Source organism: Bos taurus, chromosome 17 (assembly GCF_002263795.3).
Source record: "Bos taurus isolate L1 Dominette 01449 registration number 42190680 breed Hereford chromosome 17, ARS-UCD2.0, whole genome shotgun sequence".
NCBI lineage: Eukaryota > Metazoa > Chordata > Mammalia > Artiodactyla > Bovidae > Bos > Bos taurus.
This window is the reverse complement of record NC_037344.1, coordinates 65,054,245-65,071,641: the sequence shown is the minus strand read 5'-3', so window position 1 is coordinate 65,071,641 and position 17,397 is coordinate 65,054,245. Positions and strand designations below refer to the sequence as shown.

Sequence of the window (17,397 nt, the reverse complement as noted above, 5' to 3'; positions counted from 1 at the left end):
CAGTTCACAAATAACGAGAATAAAGCACAGAGAATTAAGTGACATGCGCCAAGTCACACACCTCATAATGAACAGCAGAGAAAGGATTTGAATCCAGGGGGCCTCACTCCATTGCGTGTGCTCCCCGTCGCCCGCACCTGCGCCACCCATTACCCATCTCCGACAGACAGCCCCGCCCCCGCCCCAAAGGCCCCGCCCCCGGTCCCCGACAGCCCGCCCCCCGCCCCGGCCACCTGCACATGATGTTCCGCAGCTTCTCCAGGTTGGCGGGTGTGAAGTACCAGTAGTTGCGGTCACACCTCTGCACGTCCTTCTCGATGCGGTGCAGGTTCACCGTGTACAGGTCCAGGAGCTCTGGCTGCGGGCCCCCAGGAGGGGAGGGAAAGAACAGTCACACCCCAGCTCCTCACAGGGGAGGAAAGAACAGTCACACCCCAGCTCCTCACAGGGGAGGAAAGAACAGTCACACCCCAGCTCCTCACAGGGGAGGAAAGAACAGTCACACCCCAGCTCCTCACAGGGGAGGAAAGAACAGTCACACCCCAGCTCCTCACAGGGGAGGAAAGAACTACTACACCCCAGCTCCTCACAGGGGAGGAAAGAACAGTCACACCCCAGCTCCTCACAGGGGAGGAAAGAACAGTTACACCCCAGCTCCTCACAGGGGAGGAAAGAACAGTCACACCCCAGCTCCTCACAGGGGAGGAAAGAACTACTACACCCCAGCTCCTCACAGGGGAGGAAAGAACAGTCACACCCCAGCTCCTCACAGGGGAGGAAAGAACTACTACACCCCAGCTCCTCACAGGGGAGGAAAGAACAGTCACACCCCAGCTCCTCACAGGGGAGGAAAGAACAGTCACACCCCAGCTCCTCACAGGGGAGGAAAGAACAGTCACACCCCAGCTCCTCACAGGGGAGGAAAGAACAGTCACACCCCAGCTCCTCACAGGGGAGGAAAGAACTACTACACCCCAGCTCCTCACAGGGGAGGAAAGAACAGTCACACCCCAGCTCCTCACAGGGGAGGAAAGAACTACTACACCCCAGCTCCTCACAGGGGAGGAAAGAACAGTCACACCCCAGCTCCTCACAGGGGAGGAAAGAACAGTCACACCCCAGCTCCTCACAGGGGAGGAAAGAACAGTCACACCCCAGCTCCTCAGAGGGGAGGAAAGAACAGTCACACCCCAGCTCCTCACAGGGGAGGAAAGAACTACTACACCCCAGCTCCTCACAGGGGAGGAAAGAACAGTCACACCCCAGCTCCTCACAGGGGAGGAAAGAACAGTCACACTCCAGCTCCTCACAGGGGAGGAAAGAACAGTCACACTCTAGCTCCTCACAGGGGAGGGAAAGAACTGTTCCACCCCAGCTCCTCAGAGGGGCACTCTTCCACAGAGCCTCTCTCTCTCCTCCTCCTCCTCCTAGCCCTCTCCTGCCATCATTGAGAAAACTTCCTCTATCTGGACCAGTCAGATGTCTGACTTTATTTTTTGTTGATGTTTCCTGAGAAGGCCTCTTTCATTTTGTCTGATGAAAATTCTCTTTAGTTTTTTCTCACAATTCTATGAGGTATATAGAATTATTATCCTCATTTTATATAAGAAGAAAGTAAGATCAAGATATATATATATATGTATATGTATGTGTATATATAAATACACTACAATATACATGTAAGAAACCAATTAAACAAATGAAAACACTTCTAGGAAAAACAAAATTTTTGCAGGAAAATATCCAATTTAACATCCATTATATTGCTATAATGATATAAACAAAGATCAATCATTTAACTAAAATTATTGTGACTATAGTGGATGGATGGGGAGTGGGATGGTTTCACTTGTGTGGTGAGGGTGTTCAGGTAGGGAAGGAAAAAGACTGAAACCTCTTCCTCCATAATGGGGAGTCAACAGACAATATTTAAAACTGAAGAAAAACAAAAAAATATTAAGCAGTAGCAATACAGGTATATTATTTACAGACATGAGGGTAAACACCAGATAATTTGGGCAGAATAAGTCACTACTACTGCCTCAGGTGATGAAATTCCAGCTGAGCTATTTCAAATCCTGAAAGATGATGCTGTGAAAGTGCTGCACTCAATATGCCAGCAAATTTGGAAAACTCAGCAGTGGCCACAGGACTGGAAAAGGTCAGTTTTCATTCCAATCCCAAAGAAAGGCAATGCCAAAGAATGCTCAAACTGCCGCACAATTGTACTCATCTCACACGCTAGTAAAGTAATGCTCAAAACTCTCCAAGCCAGGCTTCAGCAGTACGTGAACTGTGAACTTCCAGATGTTCAAGGTGGTTTTAGAAAAGGCAGAGGAACCAGAGATCAAATTGCCAACATCCGCTGGACCATTGAAAAAGCAAGAGAGTTCCAGAAAAACATCTATTTCTGCTTTATTAACTATGTCAAAGCCTTTGACTGTGTGAATCACAATAAACTGTGGAAAATTCTGAAAGAGATGGGAATACCAGACCACCTGACCTGCCTCTTGAGAAATCTATATGCAGGTCAGGAAGCAACAGTTAGAACTGGACATGGAACAATAGACTGGTTCCAAATAGGAAAAGGAGTACGTCAAGGCTGTATATTGTCACCCCGCTTATTTAACTTATATGCAGAGTACATCATGAGAAATGCTGGGCTGGAAGAAGCACAAGCTGGAAGCAAGATTGCCAGGAGAAATATCAATAACCTCAGATATGCAGATGATACCACCGTTATGGCAGAAAGTGAAGAGGAACTAAAAAGCCTCTTGATGAAAGTGAAAGAGGAGAGTGAAAAAGTTGGCTTAAAGCTCAACATTCAGAAAACTAAGATCATGGCATCTGGTCCCATCACTTCATGGCAAATAGATGGGGAAACAGTGGAAACAGTGGCTGACTTTATTTTTCTGGGCTCCAAAATCACTGCAGATGGTGATTGTAGCCATGAAATTAAAAGAGGCTTACTCCTTGGAAGGAAAGTTATGACCAACCTAGACAGCATATTGAAAAGCAGAGACATTACTTTGTCAACAAAGGTCCATCTAGTCAAGGCTATGGTTTTTCCAGTGGTCATGTATAGATGTGAGAGTTGGACTATAAGGAAAGCTGAGCGCTGAAGAATTGATGCTTTTGAATTGTGGTGTTGGAGAAGACTCTTGAGAGTCCCTTGGACTGCAAGGAGATCCAACCAGTCCACCCTAAAGGAAACCAATCTTGAATATTCATTGGAAGGACTGATGCTGAAGCTGAAACTCCAATACTTTGGCCACCTGATGCGAAGAGCTGACTCATTTGAAAAGACCCTGATGCTGGGAAAGATTGAGGGCAGGAGGAGAAGGGGACAACAGAGGATGAGATGGTTGGATGGCATCACCAACTCGATGGACATGGGTTTGGGTGGACTCCGGGAGTTGGTGATGGACAGGGAGGCCTGGCGTGCTGCAGTTCATGGGGTCGCAAAGAGTAGGACATGACTGAGCAACTGAACTGAACTGAACTGAACTGCCTTGGGGAAAGGCAGAGTTGGGCCAGACAACTTTAGGTTTTTGGATCCAGCCTAGTCTGACTGACTCTTTGTGACAGAAATGACAAATTCTTTTTTTTTTTTTTTTAATTTTTTTGGAGCCGCAAGCGGAGGTGGCGCCGCCGCCGCCGCCGCGGAGTCCTCCTTTGTTCCCGCAGCAGCCCCCAGCGTGGCCGAGACACGCCGGAGCTCGGGAAGTGGGGGGAGGGAAGCGGTGGGGGGATCAGCGGAGGAGGAGGGGGCGGAGGGAGCAGTACAGAAGGCCGCAGCGGCTAAGGCTGCTCGCTACGCTCGCCCCGTCGTCGCCTCACATCTCCACCAGCCTCGAGTTTGGCTGACTCCGAGGACGAGCGGGGCACGCGCAGCTAAGCCCGGGGACCGCAAGGGCCCGCGAACGCCGCTGTCCGTCGCTTCGCCAAGCTCTGCAGCTCCCAGGAACTAGGAGCCCCAAACGGTGATGCAGGCAGGTCCGCGCTCCGGCCGACTGACAAATTCTTTAAAAGAAAATGGATGCAGGGACTTCCCTAGTGATTCAATGGCTATAACTCCTCACTTCCACTGCATGGGGCATGAGTTTGGTCCCTGGTCAGGGAACTAAGATTGCCAAGCCATGCTGTGCGGCCAAAAAAATTAAAAAAAAGAAAGAAAGTGACTCAGTTGTGTTCTACTCTTTGTGACCCCATGGACTGTATAGCCCACCAGACTCCTCTGTCCATGGGATTGTCCAGGGAAGAATACTGAAGTGGGTAGCCATTCCCTTCTCCAGGGGATCTTCCCAATCCAGGGATTGAACCCAGGTCTCCTGCATTGCAGGCAGAGTCTTTACTGTCTGAGTCACCAGGGAAGGCCCCCCCAAAAAACAGGTACATGATCCTTGGCTCAGAAAACCTTTTCAGTTGACATTCTTTCCTCTGGGTTTTTATGGCAAGAAAGTAAAATATTTAAGAGATACTGGACATGAGTGTAAACCAAGATGTGCCTAAGCTGGGATTTGAACCCAGCACTGTTTGTGTGCAAAGCCTGTGTTCTTAAAGTATTAAATTACCTTCTCTTCCAAATGGGTTTCTGCAGTGAACCCCCCCATGATGGGGAAAAGGCAATGAAACAGAAGTAGTTCTGGATAACAGAGGCTTGCCACCCTCCCATGGCTGCAGAAAATGGAGTGGAGGAGAATCCTGGTGACTTACGGAGTAGGTGACGCCGCTGGAAGAGACGGGGGATGCCTCGCTGTTGGCCGAGGTGGTCACGGCCAGAGAAGCAAGCGCGGGGAAGAGACTCTCCATCTCAGGCTCCTCTGACAGGTTGTCCTCACTGTCTACCTGGCTCTGCTTTTCTGCCTCGCTGCCCCTCCAGCCTTCCATCGCGGGGCCCTCCTTTTCCGGCAGAGCCACGTCCAGGCTGCTGGTGATGGACATGAACTCGTCCATGCTCTCATTGGCCAGGAGGTCGCTCTCCAGGCTGTCCTGCACGGCCAGCTCCTCACGAGTGGCCTCATCCCGGGAGGTGGTGGCCTCACTGCTCTGCCCGTCATCCATGCTGCTGTCCCTGGGTCGAAGCACCAGCGGGGCAGTGCGCTGGGCGTCCATGACGCTGTCTTCCGTGCTCAGGCTGGGTTCTGAGTGTTCCGAGAGGCCAGAGGAGAAGTTGTGGGAGGAGGGATGGCCTGAGTCTGGGGAGCAGGTGCCATTCACCAGGTTCCCGTTGGGGATCTTGGTCGGTTTCTCCTCCAGCCTGCCTTCTGCCTCCACCTGCTCCGCCTCATCCACAGACTCAAAGACCTGCAGACAAGGAGCACAAAGACAGATGAGTTAGGATGTCTGTCGTGGTGCTGCACCACGCTGAATAGCCACCCACAGGGCGTTGGTTCAGATATGGAACATGCATGCCAGGGAACACTACACAGTCAGTAAAAAGACGGAGGCAGAGCAAGGTGGGACATATTCTCCCATTTGTAGAAAATTTAAAAGTGCTCCGTATGCAGCAACAGGCATAGAAAAATCCAGAAAGAAACAGGGAGCATTGCAGTTGGGTCTGAGGAAGAAAACCTTTCATCATACAAAAATCATGTGCACAAAATTTTTTTAAGTTAACTAATTAAAGGAACAGGCTTAAAAAATATCCATGTAGTTAACCATTATGGATCAATTTTCAAGAACACTTAGATGAATATGAAATATTATGGAAAAGTCTCCAGGATATATATCCAAGATTTATTTGTGGCTATTTGTGTCTTCAGGCCATATCCCATCAATGCAGACTGTATAAGATCATGTCACAAGGTCACTTGAAATATTTCTTTGGTGTGGTTATATCACCCACTTGATTTACTGTTAATTTCATGTGCTTCTGGTTTTAAAAAGATTTATTTTCAATTAAATTGCTTTCAGTCATGTTAAAAAACAAAACAAAACACTTTCCTAACTCCAAAGTCAAAACTAGAGAGCAAAGTATATTCAGAGAAGATGGCAATGTTATTTCTAGGGAGGGCATGTGGGGACCAGGGATGGGCAAAACCAAATTTAGTTTTCTCTGCAATATTTTTTTAATAGGCAGAAGAGATTCACGAATTACTTGTGTAGGCAAAACCTCAATTTTTAATGGAAGTATAAAAAGCTAAAACAGAGAAATCTTAAGTGACCTGGAGATGAGGGACTTCTGATCCCATTATTCTGGGCTGGAGGGAGGCGGATGGGTGGAGAGGGGGCGGGGCCTCTGGAAGGTCACCTGTGTGCTGCTGCTGGAGTCGCTCTGCAGGCGGATGTTCTGGCGGCCGGAACTGCAGCTCTGGGAGGACTGAGAGGAAAGGGGGCAGGAAGGAGCTCAGGTGAGGCTGCATCTGGGCTCAGGGTCCCTATGCTGAGCTCAGGATGGAGTGCTAGGCTGGGAGTCAGTAAGTGTGGTCTTATCTCTATTCCTGACATGAGCAAGCCTCTCTCAGGGTCTCAACTTCCCATCTGTCAAATGAAACTCGGTGGGCAGGCTCATCTCTCCTCCTTAGAGCCCCTTTGGAGGCTACACAAACCACAGGACCTCCACCTCCCACCTGCAACCAGAGAATTCCACTTTTAAACACTCTGCACTCGAGACTTCAAATTCAAAGGACTGGCTGTATTAATGCCCATTCTCTGTTCCTTTCCTGTATACATGCTTTTTGTCCTATATCTTCTAGTTTCTGTCTACTCTGAAGCTAAGCTAGGCCATGGGACCTGCTTCAGCCAATGGGATGTTAGCAAACTCAACAGGGCAGACACATAAAAAATGCTTGTGCATTTCTGCTTTTTCTCTTCAAGAGCTGCTTTCATTGTGAGAAGGTGGCCAGGCTAGTCTGCTGGAGGATGGACATGAGGGGCAGGGCTGAGTCACCCCAAACATGTGAGAACCCAACAAAGAACAACAAACCTTTCAACTGAGCTTCAGCTGACCCACAGACTCATGAGTGAAAAAGAAACAGTTATTGCTGGATGTCACTGGCTTTTGGGGGTTGTTTGTTACACAGTTTTAGCACGGCAATTGATGACTGATACGTCATTGGTGAAGGGAACTGATTTTCTTTTCACCTCCAGCTTTTGGCTGCTAAACTTGGGACTTCATCAGGACAGATATGTCTGACCTGTTTACTGGAGTATTCCTGACATTCCAGGACATTCCTGACAGTGCCTGATACATGGTAGGTACTCAACGGCATTTGCCGAATAACTGAAGGGCCAATGCTGTGCTGGAGAGTTTATATATGCTATCTTGTTGGAGCTGCATGCAAATCTCCCCTATACAAATGGTCATTTCCATTTCATAGATGAGGTAACTGAAGCTTAAAGGTAAAGCTGCTTTGCTTGAGCCCCAGAGCTAAGAAATGAAGGGGCTGGAGTTTGGAGTCAGGTCTGTGCTAGGACTCCCAGCCCTCACCCTTCCTGCAACAGCCCCCTGAAGCAGATCCCAGCCTCTACCCTCCACCTGGCTCCCCCCGGGGAGCAGCCCATCACCTCGTTGCTGATGGTGGAGTCCCGATGCATCATCTGGTGCAGGTGGCTGTCCAGGCTGGCCCCCGACGAGCATTTGGCCAGGGCGGCCGCGTGCGACTCCCGCTCCCTCTGTCGCACAATCGCCTCACAGCCCAGCCACTCGGACATGGTCTGTGTGTAGCAGGCGTGAATCTGCTCGTCCACCTGTCAGGGTAGATGCACGGTCAGCCGGAGAGAATAGATCAGTGGTTGCCAGGGGTCAGGGATGGGAGTGAGCGGGAGGGAGGTGGGTGTGGCTATAAAAGGACATGAGGACCACAGCAGCACCAGAAAATGTTCAGCACGTTGACTGTGGTCATCAATTGCCACGCTAAAACTGTGTAACAAACAACCCCCAAAAGCCAGTGTCATCCAACAACAACACAAACCCACTCGTGTGATAAAACTGTGGACAACTAAATAGACACACACACTCAAGCACAAGTAAAATGAGAAGTCTGATCAAGGCTGACATATATATATATTTACATTATATATATATGTGTGTGTGTATAAGGAAATATTACACAGCACACAGAATATACCCAATATTTTATAATGACTATAAATGGGTTGTAATTTATAAAAACATTTTTAAATTGTTAAGTCCAGATGTCTGGACTGAGTAAAATATTTATTGAATGTCTACTATATGTCAGGCACTGTTTTAATCAGTTAGTTTAACACAATTTTTTTTTTAATCTTATTTTTCGGCTGTGTTGCGTGCCACATGGATCTTAGTTCCCAGACCAGGGATTGAACCCACGCTCCCTGCATGGGAAGCACAGAGTCTTAAGCACTGCACCGCCAGTGAAATCCCTAATTTATAAACATTTTGACTCACTATGTTAAATGCCTGAAACTAACATAATGTTGTAAATAAACTATATCTCGATTAAAAATATATACATATTTATTATAGAAAACAAAATAAATGCAATAAAATATGGACTTTTAAAATGAAGATTGATTTATTGCCAGTATATATCCATGTTGATGTCAATATCCTGCTTATGATAAATTGTATTATAGTTTTACAAGACGTTACCATTGTGGGAAGCTGGATGAAGGAGATGTCTCTGCATTGTTTCTTACCAGTGCATGTGAATCTATCATTATCTCAAAAAAGCTATTTGAAAAAACGACATCTGTGGCTTGTGCTGCATTTATTGGACGGCGCTGCCCTCAACCTTCCTGGCTCCCCCATATCTCCGTGTCCCCCTGGTCCACCAGGGGACTAGAGCCCCCCCAGCCCCACGGTCCCTGGCTCTTCCTGCTGTCAAGGACCCCACTGCCCCTCTGGGGTAACCTACCTCCTTCCTCTCTGTTTCTGTCATCCCGAACTGGTAGTGGCCCAGGAGGAAGGGCCACACGGCTTTGCGGATCTCCGGCTGGATGCCCCCGTAGTAGATGAGACGCAGCAGCTCCTGCTCCTCGTAACTCTGGTAGGTGGGGGAGGCAAAGACTTGGTCGACACGTAACTAGGGCATGGGCTCTGTGGCCCAGCAGTCCCGCCTCTCAGACCTGGCCCTCAGAGATCATGCTGTGAGCAAGCAGGGCCACATGGACACAGGTGTCCATTGTAGGGTCATATTTGAGAAAGCAAAACCCTAGGAAGCCCCCAATGCTGTTATTAACAAATGAGGAAGAAATACACCTCTACAGGGTCAAGTAACTAAAACAGCAGGGACTACGGTGTTACTGCAGCCCTGATACAACAATGCAACCAAGCAGGTAGTGAATGGCTGCAGAAGCGTTAGATGAAAAACATCCGTTTTGACTGTTTATTGTTTCAGCCAAATTGTCCTTAGGATAGTGCTTCCCAAACTGGGGAGATCTCTAGGAGCATTTGGGGAACTTTTCTTTTCTTTCTTTCTTTTTTTCTGGCTGCAACGCATGGCCTGAGAGATCTTAGTTCCCTAACTAGGGATTGAATCTGGGACCTCAGCAATGAAAGCATGTAGTCCTAACCACTGGTCTGCCAGGGAATTCCGTGGGAAACTCCCAAAACATAAATTCTTGGAGTCCACTCTTAAAAGTGGCCAATCAGCAAAGCTGGAGTGGGGCCCAGAAGTCAATAAATCTTTTGCATTCCTTAGGAAACGTGCAATCATGCTCACAGACTGCCAGGGATTATGAACACTATAACTTTTCAAGAAAGGTAAGCTGTCATATCCATTTAAATTTAAAATGGACATCAAACAGCTTTATTTCTAAGAATCTACCCTTGAAATAAGAAAACTAGTACAGACAGGTATATGCTTATAAAGATGTTGACTACAGCACTGCTGAAATAATTAAAAAAAAAAAGAAACAGGAACAGCCTAAATGTCCATCATTAGAGGAAGATTTGACTGAATTATGGTCCACGCATATATGAGGGGCTAAGGTTCTAACACACAGTATTTCACCTAGAGATCTGAAAGATGTCCTTCATATAAAAGTAAGTTGATCACTCAAAATGCAAACATAATGTCACCTCATTAAAAAATGAATTTCAGTTATATCTATATAGACATACCTGTGAATGTATAAGTATAGGAAATGTATAGCAAAGTCTACACCAAACTGATATTAGTCATTAATTTAGGGGATCAGAACTGGGGGGGGGGGCGGTGAGGCAGAGACATGATATTTTAAAACTTCTAAAAAATATGTACACTTGCATTCTTCCTTCTTTGAAAAATGATAAGAGGTCCCCATAGTCTTTGTCCCCCCAAAGTCTCTGCCCCACAGCAGGCCAAGCCTTACTGTGCTGTCCTGAAGGTACTGCTCCCAGATCCCGGCTGTCAGCCCGTGTCCAGCATCGCAGGGCAAGTCAGGGGACACGATCATGTGATTGACCAGGGCTGACAGGTGGGTCCTCACGGTAGACAGGTGTCTGCAGTAGGCAAGCCCTGTGGGGAGGGAGGGAAAGTGTCACTGCCCACCATCCAGCACTCCTGCCTTGTCTCACGAAGTCTCCAAAGTACTGTCCTCCTCGCAATCTGCCTGAACCCTTGTGACCAGCGAATTCTCATCATCCCCCTTTTCCAGGTTGAGGAAGGTGAGGCTCAGAGGGGCGATATTACTTGCTGGCTTAACTGCTTCATGGCCCTGCGACCCTGGGGAAGTCACGTCACCTTTCTCAGTCTCAATTGAGGTGATGCCCACTCCTCTCGGGCTGGAAACCAAGGCATTTAATTCACAGGCTGGAGGCAGGAAGGGGCAAGTGACTCTACGGGCTCAGTGCCTCGGGGTGCCTCCAGTGAATACCGAGAGAGAGAATGGGAAGGGAGAGGACTTGCTCAAATTGCAGCTGGATAAAGAAGGCCCTGAGGTCAGTAGCAGGGGAGATGCTGAAGGCTCTGGTTTGCTTTCAAAGACGGCCCTGCACTCTTAGAGGATTACCCGCCAGCGCGCCACCCTTCATCTGCTCCACCCTGGGTGCCTGGGGGCATAGCACCCGGCCCACATGCATGATTTAGCAAACGCTAGCCTGTGTTTGCTTTGACCATGCCCTTTCCTTCTGGTTATTCCCGACCCCCAATTCATCCTCAAGTCCCAGAGAGGACCCTGGACCACCCGGAGCCTGAGGACTCAACTCGCCAACAATGGGGCTAATCACGGTGCTTATGACGACGGCGTGATAGCCAACACTCACACAGCACACACTCTGCCCCACGGTGCTGCTCCCAGAGCTTAGATAACTTAGTTGATTCTCACTACAACCCTATGAAGCAGGTCCTCTTACTATGCCCACCTTAGATGGGATACTGAGGCACAGTCTGCACGTATCACTTGCCCAGGTCACGGTGCCAGGTGCGGAGTTGGGATATGAACGCAGACCATCCGCTCCAGAACCTGGGCTCTCAACCACCATCAGGGAGGAGCCACATCACGTGAGGGCATCAAGCCCACCTTGACTCCCACCCCTTCTACCAGGACGCTTCTCCACTGTGGTTTCATAAATCCTTGCCCAGAGCCTCCTCCACGCCAGGCCCTGCATCGGGCACTGTGGAGGGATGGTAAAAGAACGGGCAAAAAGCCTGACCTTGGGGAGCTCACGCTTTCCCCGTGAGCTCTTTCCAGGCTGATGTGACCTGCACTAGTTTTTCACAGGCCCATGCAGGATGTAGTAACACTTTTCCAGATTTCCTTAAAATATACACATGTTTTATCTTCCCCATCTAGGCTGTGAGGTGGGGGAAATAAAACCTGCTAAGAATCAAAATAGGAGAGTAGCAAAAACAGAGCCTTTACAAGCCTGGGTTTGAGAGTTCCAGCTCTGTTAGTTATTTGCTGTGTGACCTTGGGCGAGTCCCTTTGCCTCAGTCTCCTCATCTGTTAACTGGAAATCATCAGAGCACCTGTGTTATTAATTTAGTTTTTAAGTTCTTGGGAAGGCATTAGACCATCTTGCTCTTCTGCTTCTGCCTATAGGAAGAGAGAACTGACATCTATTGAGCACCAACAAGCACTGAAAGCAACGTTAGGTGCTTTCTGTATATTTTCTGTATATTTCCATTTAATCCTGAAAACACGCCCTCTAAGGTGGGAAACAGAGATGCAATGGTAATTAAACCTTGCTCCTTCCAGCAAGGAGCCCCATTGCTCATTGCCTTCTCTTAGAACCAAGGGAGAAATTTTATGCCTGATCTGTAAAAGAGGGAATTGAGGCTCAGGGAGGTTAATGTAACTTAACCAACACTAGACACCTAGGAAACAGAGGCGCAGAGCCAGGCTCATTTCCCTGATACTGCTGATATGCAGTAGGCGCTGAATAAGTGCTCCCTGGAGACAAAGATGGCAAATCAGGCCAATACGCACATCCATAGAAGGCTCTGGAAAGGATCTGGTACTTCATATTGTCACAGAGAAGCTTCAGGGGAGCCCTGCAGGTGGAGCAAAAGGAAGACATTTAGTACCGATCCACACATAGCCCGGGCTTGCTGGACAGGAGCATAACTCCTTATCTCTGGGGAGCGGATGAGAAGCAGCCAGTCAGAGAGACCAGGGGTACTGCTGTTTCCACCTGCGTAGCATCCCTGCCCCTTCTTCTTGGAGGTTTCCGCCTTCCCAATTCTGTTCCTATGCTTTGGGTGGAGCTGATTCTACCCATGTACATGACTCAGCTTGGAGTCACAGTGATTGGGTCAGAGGGGGGGTCACATGACTCAACCTGGGCCAATGAGAATCAACCCTGGGATTTCTGTTGAACTACAGTTTCTGTTGAAAAATGACACTCTTCTTTACTTGGGTTCCTAAGCCAGTGGGATACAGAGCAGCAGCTGCCAGGATCCATTTTTACTGCTGCATAGGAAGGGCCTGCCTGAGAATGAAACCGTCCTAGAGATAAGCAGAGCCAAGAGCTCAAGAAACACATTCCTGTGTGGAACATCTGGATCCAGCCATGCCTGAAGCCCCCATGATGCTGACGTCTCAGTTCTATCAGTACATTTTCTTTTTCATTTGCACCAGTTGGAAGTGGGTTTCCGTCACCAGCAGAAAATGCTCTGACTTCTAAAGTGACCCAGCTGAACCCAAGAGGAGCCAGTCTGGGATTCAGAGTCTGGCTAATTGCAAAGCAGGTAATGTCTCAGAGAGTATCCCTGCATGGGAATTTGAGGGCCGGGGGGCTGTTTTGGGTGAAAGAGGAGAGAGGAATATGGCCTCAGAACTGATTGGGAAATGGGACTGCTGAAGGGAGTGCAGTGCATTCTTGGAGAGAACAGAGTAGAAGAATATCACCCCCATTAAAAGCCCAGGGAGACTGGGAAGGAGGCGTGGCTGAAGTCCTCCAGGCAGGCACACGGAGGCACTAAGCATTCAAGTCACCCTCTTTGTGCCCTCAGGCTGGTGAGGCTCAGGCATCCTCAGGTTACAGAAGGGCAGCGTCACACCAATCGCTGCCCCCTAGAGTGGCCCTGGCTGTCTGTAAGGTGGTGAGTTCCCCATCACTGCAGCTGTGGAAGCAGATACTGTGAGTGGGGGTACTGGGTTAGAACAGCATTTGTCAATGGTCCGTGGACCATCAGTCACAGAATCACTTGGGGTTTCTCCAGCATGTGGATTCCTAGGCCCTGCACAGATCTACCTAATCAGGATCTCCAGGAAGTGGTCGAGGAAGCAGTCTGTGATCCCCAAGGTGATTCTGATAGTATTAAAATGTGAGGATCTCTACTCATTTCAGTGCTTCTCAAGCTTAAAAGCACACACATCGTCTTGGGACCCTAGGTGATGTGTTAAATGCAGATTCAGCTTCAGCAGTTCTCGGGTGAGGGGCAGAGAATCTGCTCAGGTGATGATGCTGCCGGTCCACAGACCACACACTGAGAGCCAGGAGTTCTGTGGCTTCACAGATTTGATGTTGGCCCCCACTTATATTCCTACAGCTGAAGAATGGGCCATGCGCTGGGACAGAGGCCCAGCAAGGGAAAAAGGATTCCACTCTCCCAGGCCAGGCCAGGCTTGGGTCAGTGGGAAATATGACCAGTCTCATGAATGGGCTGAGTAGTCCTGAGAAGACAGAGCTCTGCAGACAAGGAGAGAGATCAGGGATTTAACTTTATACAACAAATTTAAGAAGTGTCATTTACTGAATATCACCATGTGCCCAGTACACAGGCTGGCCGCTTTTAAACCATTATTTGATTTGTCCTTAAGACCGCTAAATAAAGAAAGCATTTCCCTTAGTCACTGGGATTCACAATATTCAAGATGGTGGTGACTCCATCTGCCAGGCCCGTGAATGTAGAAAAAGTAAAGACCCCTGCTGATGCATGGTGGACACACAGCATGCATGGTAAGTAATTTTTGTTATAATAAATCACTGAGATTTTAGGACTGTTTGTTACAGCGACAGCACCTTGTTGATCCTGACTGATATATATGAGGGAGCTAGGACTTCACAAGGCTAGGATTTAACCGAGATCTGAATGATTCTGTGTTGCTGCTGTTGTTTAGTCGCTCAGTCGTGTCCGACTCTGCGACCCCATGGACTGTAGCCCCGCCAGGCTCCTCTGTCTGTGGGATTTCCCAGGCAGGAATACTGGAGTGGGTTGCCATTTCCATCTCCAGGGGATCTCACCCACCCAGGGATCAAACCCACATCTCCTGGATTGACCGGTGGGTTGTTCATCGCTGAGCCACCAGGGAAGCCCTGGATGCTTCTATAGCCTGTGTTAACTCCCCTGAGTCCAGCGCAGGCAAGAAACGGGTGCCTGCACACCTCCAGTCAGCACTTGCGTTTCTTCCGTCCACAGCCCAAGCCCCTCATACCTCTCGTGGTTGCAGCCGTTGGTTGAGCCACCATCAGCCGAGCCACTCTGCGAACAGGAGGAACAGGAGGACTGCCGGGGGCTGGGTTGCCACAGGGATGGCAGGTTGCTCACAGAGACATCCATTAGGTCCTGGGGAACTGTGGTGGTAGAAAGGGCAGAGGAAGAGCCCTGGTAAAGCTTTTGTGGGTCACAAAAGCTTCACCCCAAAGCAAGCAGCTCACCCCCACACCAGCACAGGGACAGGGAAAGACCCTGAATGTCACACCAGGAAACAGCAACCTCAGTCACTGTCTGACCCAGGTCCTTGAGCCCATCCAAGCCATTGAAAGCCACCACCAAGATTTCGGGCCCCCGAGGTGATAGGAAGAGCTGATGGCAGTTGAAGAGACAGAAAGAGACCAGAGCCGAGTAGACAGGTCCAATCGCAGAGCAGGAGGCCACCCCTCACCATGCTGTCATTCAGTTGTCCTCACGGGAGGCTGGTAGGAAGGGAGGGGAGCCTGCTGGGGAATCCTGGGGAGGACCCATGGCCTCAAGTCCCCAGAGGTAGGTCTCACGGGTGCCCTTGGTGGTGAGATGTAAGGGAGCCTGACTCAGCAGGGGAGGCAGGGCACTCAGTAGCAAGGGGACCCAGCGGAGTCCCCACTGATGAAGATGCCTGCACTCTCCACGGTCCTGCTCCTATAGCTGCTCTACCAAGAGAGCCTCACACAGGTTGGCAACTCCCCCAGAATCATGTGGGGTGCTTCTTTAAAAGCCATATGCCTGTATCCCACCCATATACCTGACCTACTGAATCAGAATCTCCTGGCGATACAACCCTCGAGTCTGTCTTTCCAAAAGAGTTCTGAGGTAGCAGCCATGTCTGAGAGCCAAGGGGCACAAATGGTCTCCTAACTGGGACACTGGTGGTTCCTGATCAGGTGCTCCCAAGGATATACCACTCATCGTTTCCCATATTGTTTTCTTTCCCGGCTCCATGGAAGCCAAGGCATTTGCGACGCTGCAGAACAAACACACCGGTGACCCAGGCATTACCATTTCTATGGTTAATTTCCTGGCCTCTTGGTGCAAGAAAGTTATTTTCTCTAGGACAGGACTTGCTGGCTGTCTCCTGTAAAGGGCCAGGTAGACAATATTTGAGGGTTTTCAAGACATCGGGTCACTATCATAACCATTCTACTCTGCCGTCATAGAACAAAAGTAGCCAAAAAAATTGCAAACAAATGAGCATGGGTTATGTTCTAATAAAATTTCATTCATGGACACTATAATGTGAATTTCATATCATTTTCACGTGTCACAAAATATTCTTTTTTTTTTTTTTTTTAGTTATTTAAAAACACCAACACCAATCTTAGTTCCCAAGTGATACAGAGGATTCGGTTTTGGGGCTTGGTTTGCCAAGCCCTGCTTTAGGAACTTAAGAGGGGTACACATTTGCCTGATGAGCAGTGCCTCCTCAAGGACGGCTGGTAATACCTGGCCTCTCCCCTTGGGCTCTAAGGAGAGGAGGAGCTGTGGACCCGGCCCCACCAGTCATCACAGCTCCCTTGTTGATAGCATCTGCCGCACCCACAGACAGAACAGAAGGCTGCTAACAGAATGAGGTTCTGGGGGCCATCAAAATTGGCTTTGTAGCAGACTCGCCAATGAACTGGCCAAGAAAGACCAGTCAGCCCCTATAAAATGTCTTGAAAACATTTTATGAAAACATTGTTGAAAACATCAGTTCTCAGCCAACCTCCGGGAAGCACCGACCAGGAGATGTGCCCAGGTGTGGCAAGCATGCCCCCAGCCCCAGCCTCTCGCACCCTGCAGACATCATCAGTGGACCCCTCTGCTGCTGAACCCACAACACCCCAAGCTGTGTCTTGTAGCATAAAGGCAAGGCAGTGCAAGGCATCAATTTTCCCTGCCTCCATCTCCCCCTGGGGACCAGGACTCAAATGACAACATGGCAGAGGTGGCCGGCGCCCAGTCCCAGGGATGAGGGGAGCCCAGACATTACTGAGGGACTGCGGCTTCAGGCGTGATGTGGGGAGGGTCGTGTCCCATCTGGCTTGCGCCCACCGGCTGCCCCTGGCCACCACTAACGCGGACCGGCCTGCAGGAACCACCATCCAGGCAGGACCCGCAGAGATGGGAGGAGTGCCGCCCAGGGGGCTGGAAGCAACTTGAGAGACAAAAATACAAACACGAATGAAATGGAAGGTCTGCGGGGGGTGGAGAGGACACTGAAAAGGCAGAGGAACCAATTCCCCGGGGCTTGAGCCTTTCCCCTGTCCTGCTCCACACAGTTCCCCTGGCCTGTGTTTGATTAGAGGAAGAAAGAATGCTGACATCTATAAAGTGCCTACTATGTGCTGGGTGCCATACTATTTAGGGAACTGCCTCATCCCTGATGAGCCTGTAAGGCAGTGGTCCCCAACCTTTTCAGCTCCAGGGACTGGATTTGGGGAAGACAACTTTTCCATGGACCGGGGTTGGGGTGGATGGTTTGGGCAAGATTCAAGTGCATGACATTTATTGTGGACTTTATTTCTATTATTATTGCATCAGCTCCACCTCAAACCATCAGGCACTGGATCCCAGAGGGTGGGGACCC

The 17,397-nt window shown here is 49.2% G+C and overlaps 1 protein-coding gene across 3 annotated transcripts in view; it reads right to left on the bottom strand.

The window, feature by feature from the left end:
- SGSM1 (small G protein signaling modulator 1) overlaps nucleotides 1-17,397 on the bottom strand; it is a 74,039-nt gene that overhangs the window by 13,163 nt on the left and 43,479 nt on the right. For 2 of the 3 annotated variants that reach the window (XM_005218060.5, NM_001192421.2), the window contains 9 exons: nucleotides 16,801-16,965; nucleotides 14,788-14,926; nucleotides 12,337-12,401; nucleotides 10,279-10,424; nucleotides 8,841-8,969; nucleotides 7,510-7,692; nucleotides 6,254-6,322; nucleotides 4,717-5,307; nucleotides 234-358 (listed from right to left, as the gene is read on the bottom strand). In XM_005218060.5, the coding sequence (XP_005218117.1) occupies nucleotides 234-358; nucleotides 4,717-5,307; nucleotides 6,254-6,322; nucleotides 7,510-7,692; nucleotides 8,841-8,969; nucleotides 10,279-10,424; nucleotides 12,337-12,401; nucleotides 14,788-14,926; nucleotides 16,801-16,965 (1,612 nt within the window). The remainder of the gene's footprint in view (nucleotides 1-233; nucleotides 359-4,716; nucleotides 5,308-6,253; nucleotides 6,323-7,509; nucleotides 7,693-8,840; nucleotides 8,970-10,278; nucleotides 10,425-12,336; nucleotides 12,402-14,787; nucleotides 14,927-16,800; nucleotides 16,966-17,397) is intronic. The other variant, XM_005218061.5, reaches the window with a different exon arrangement.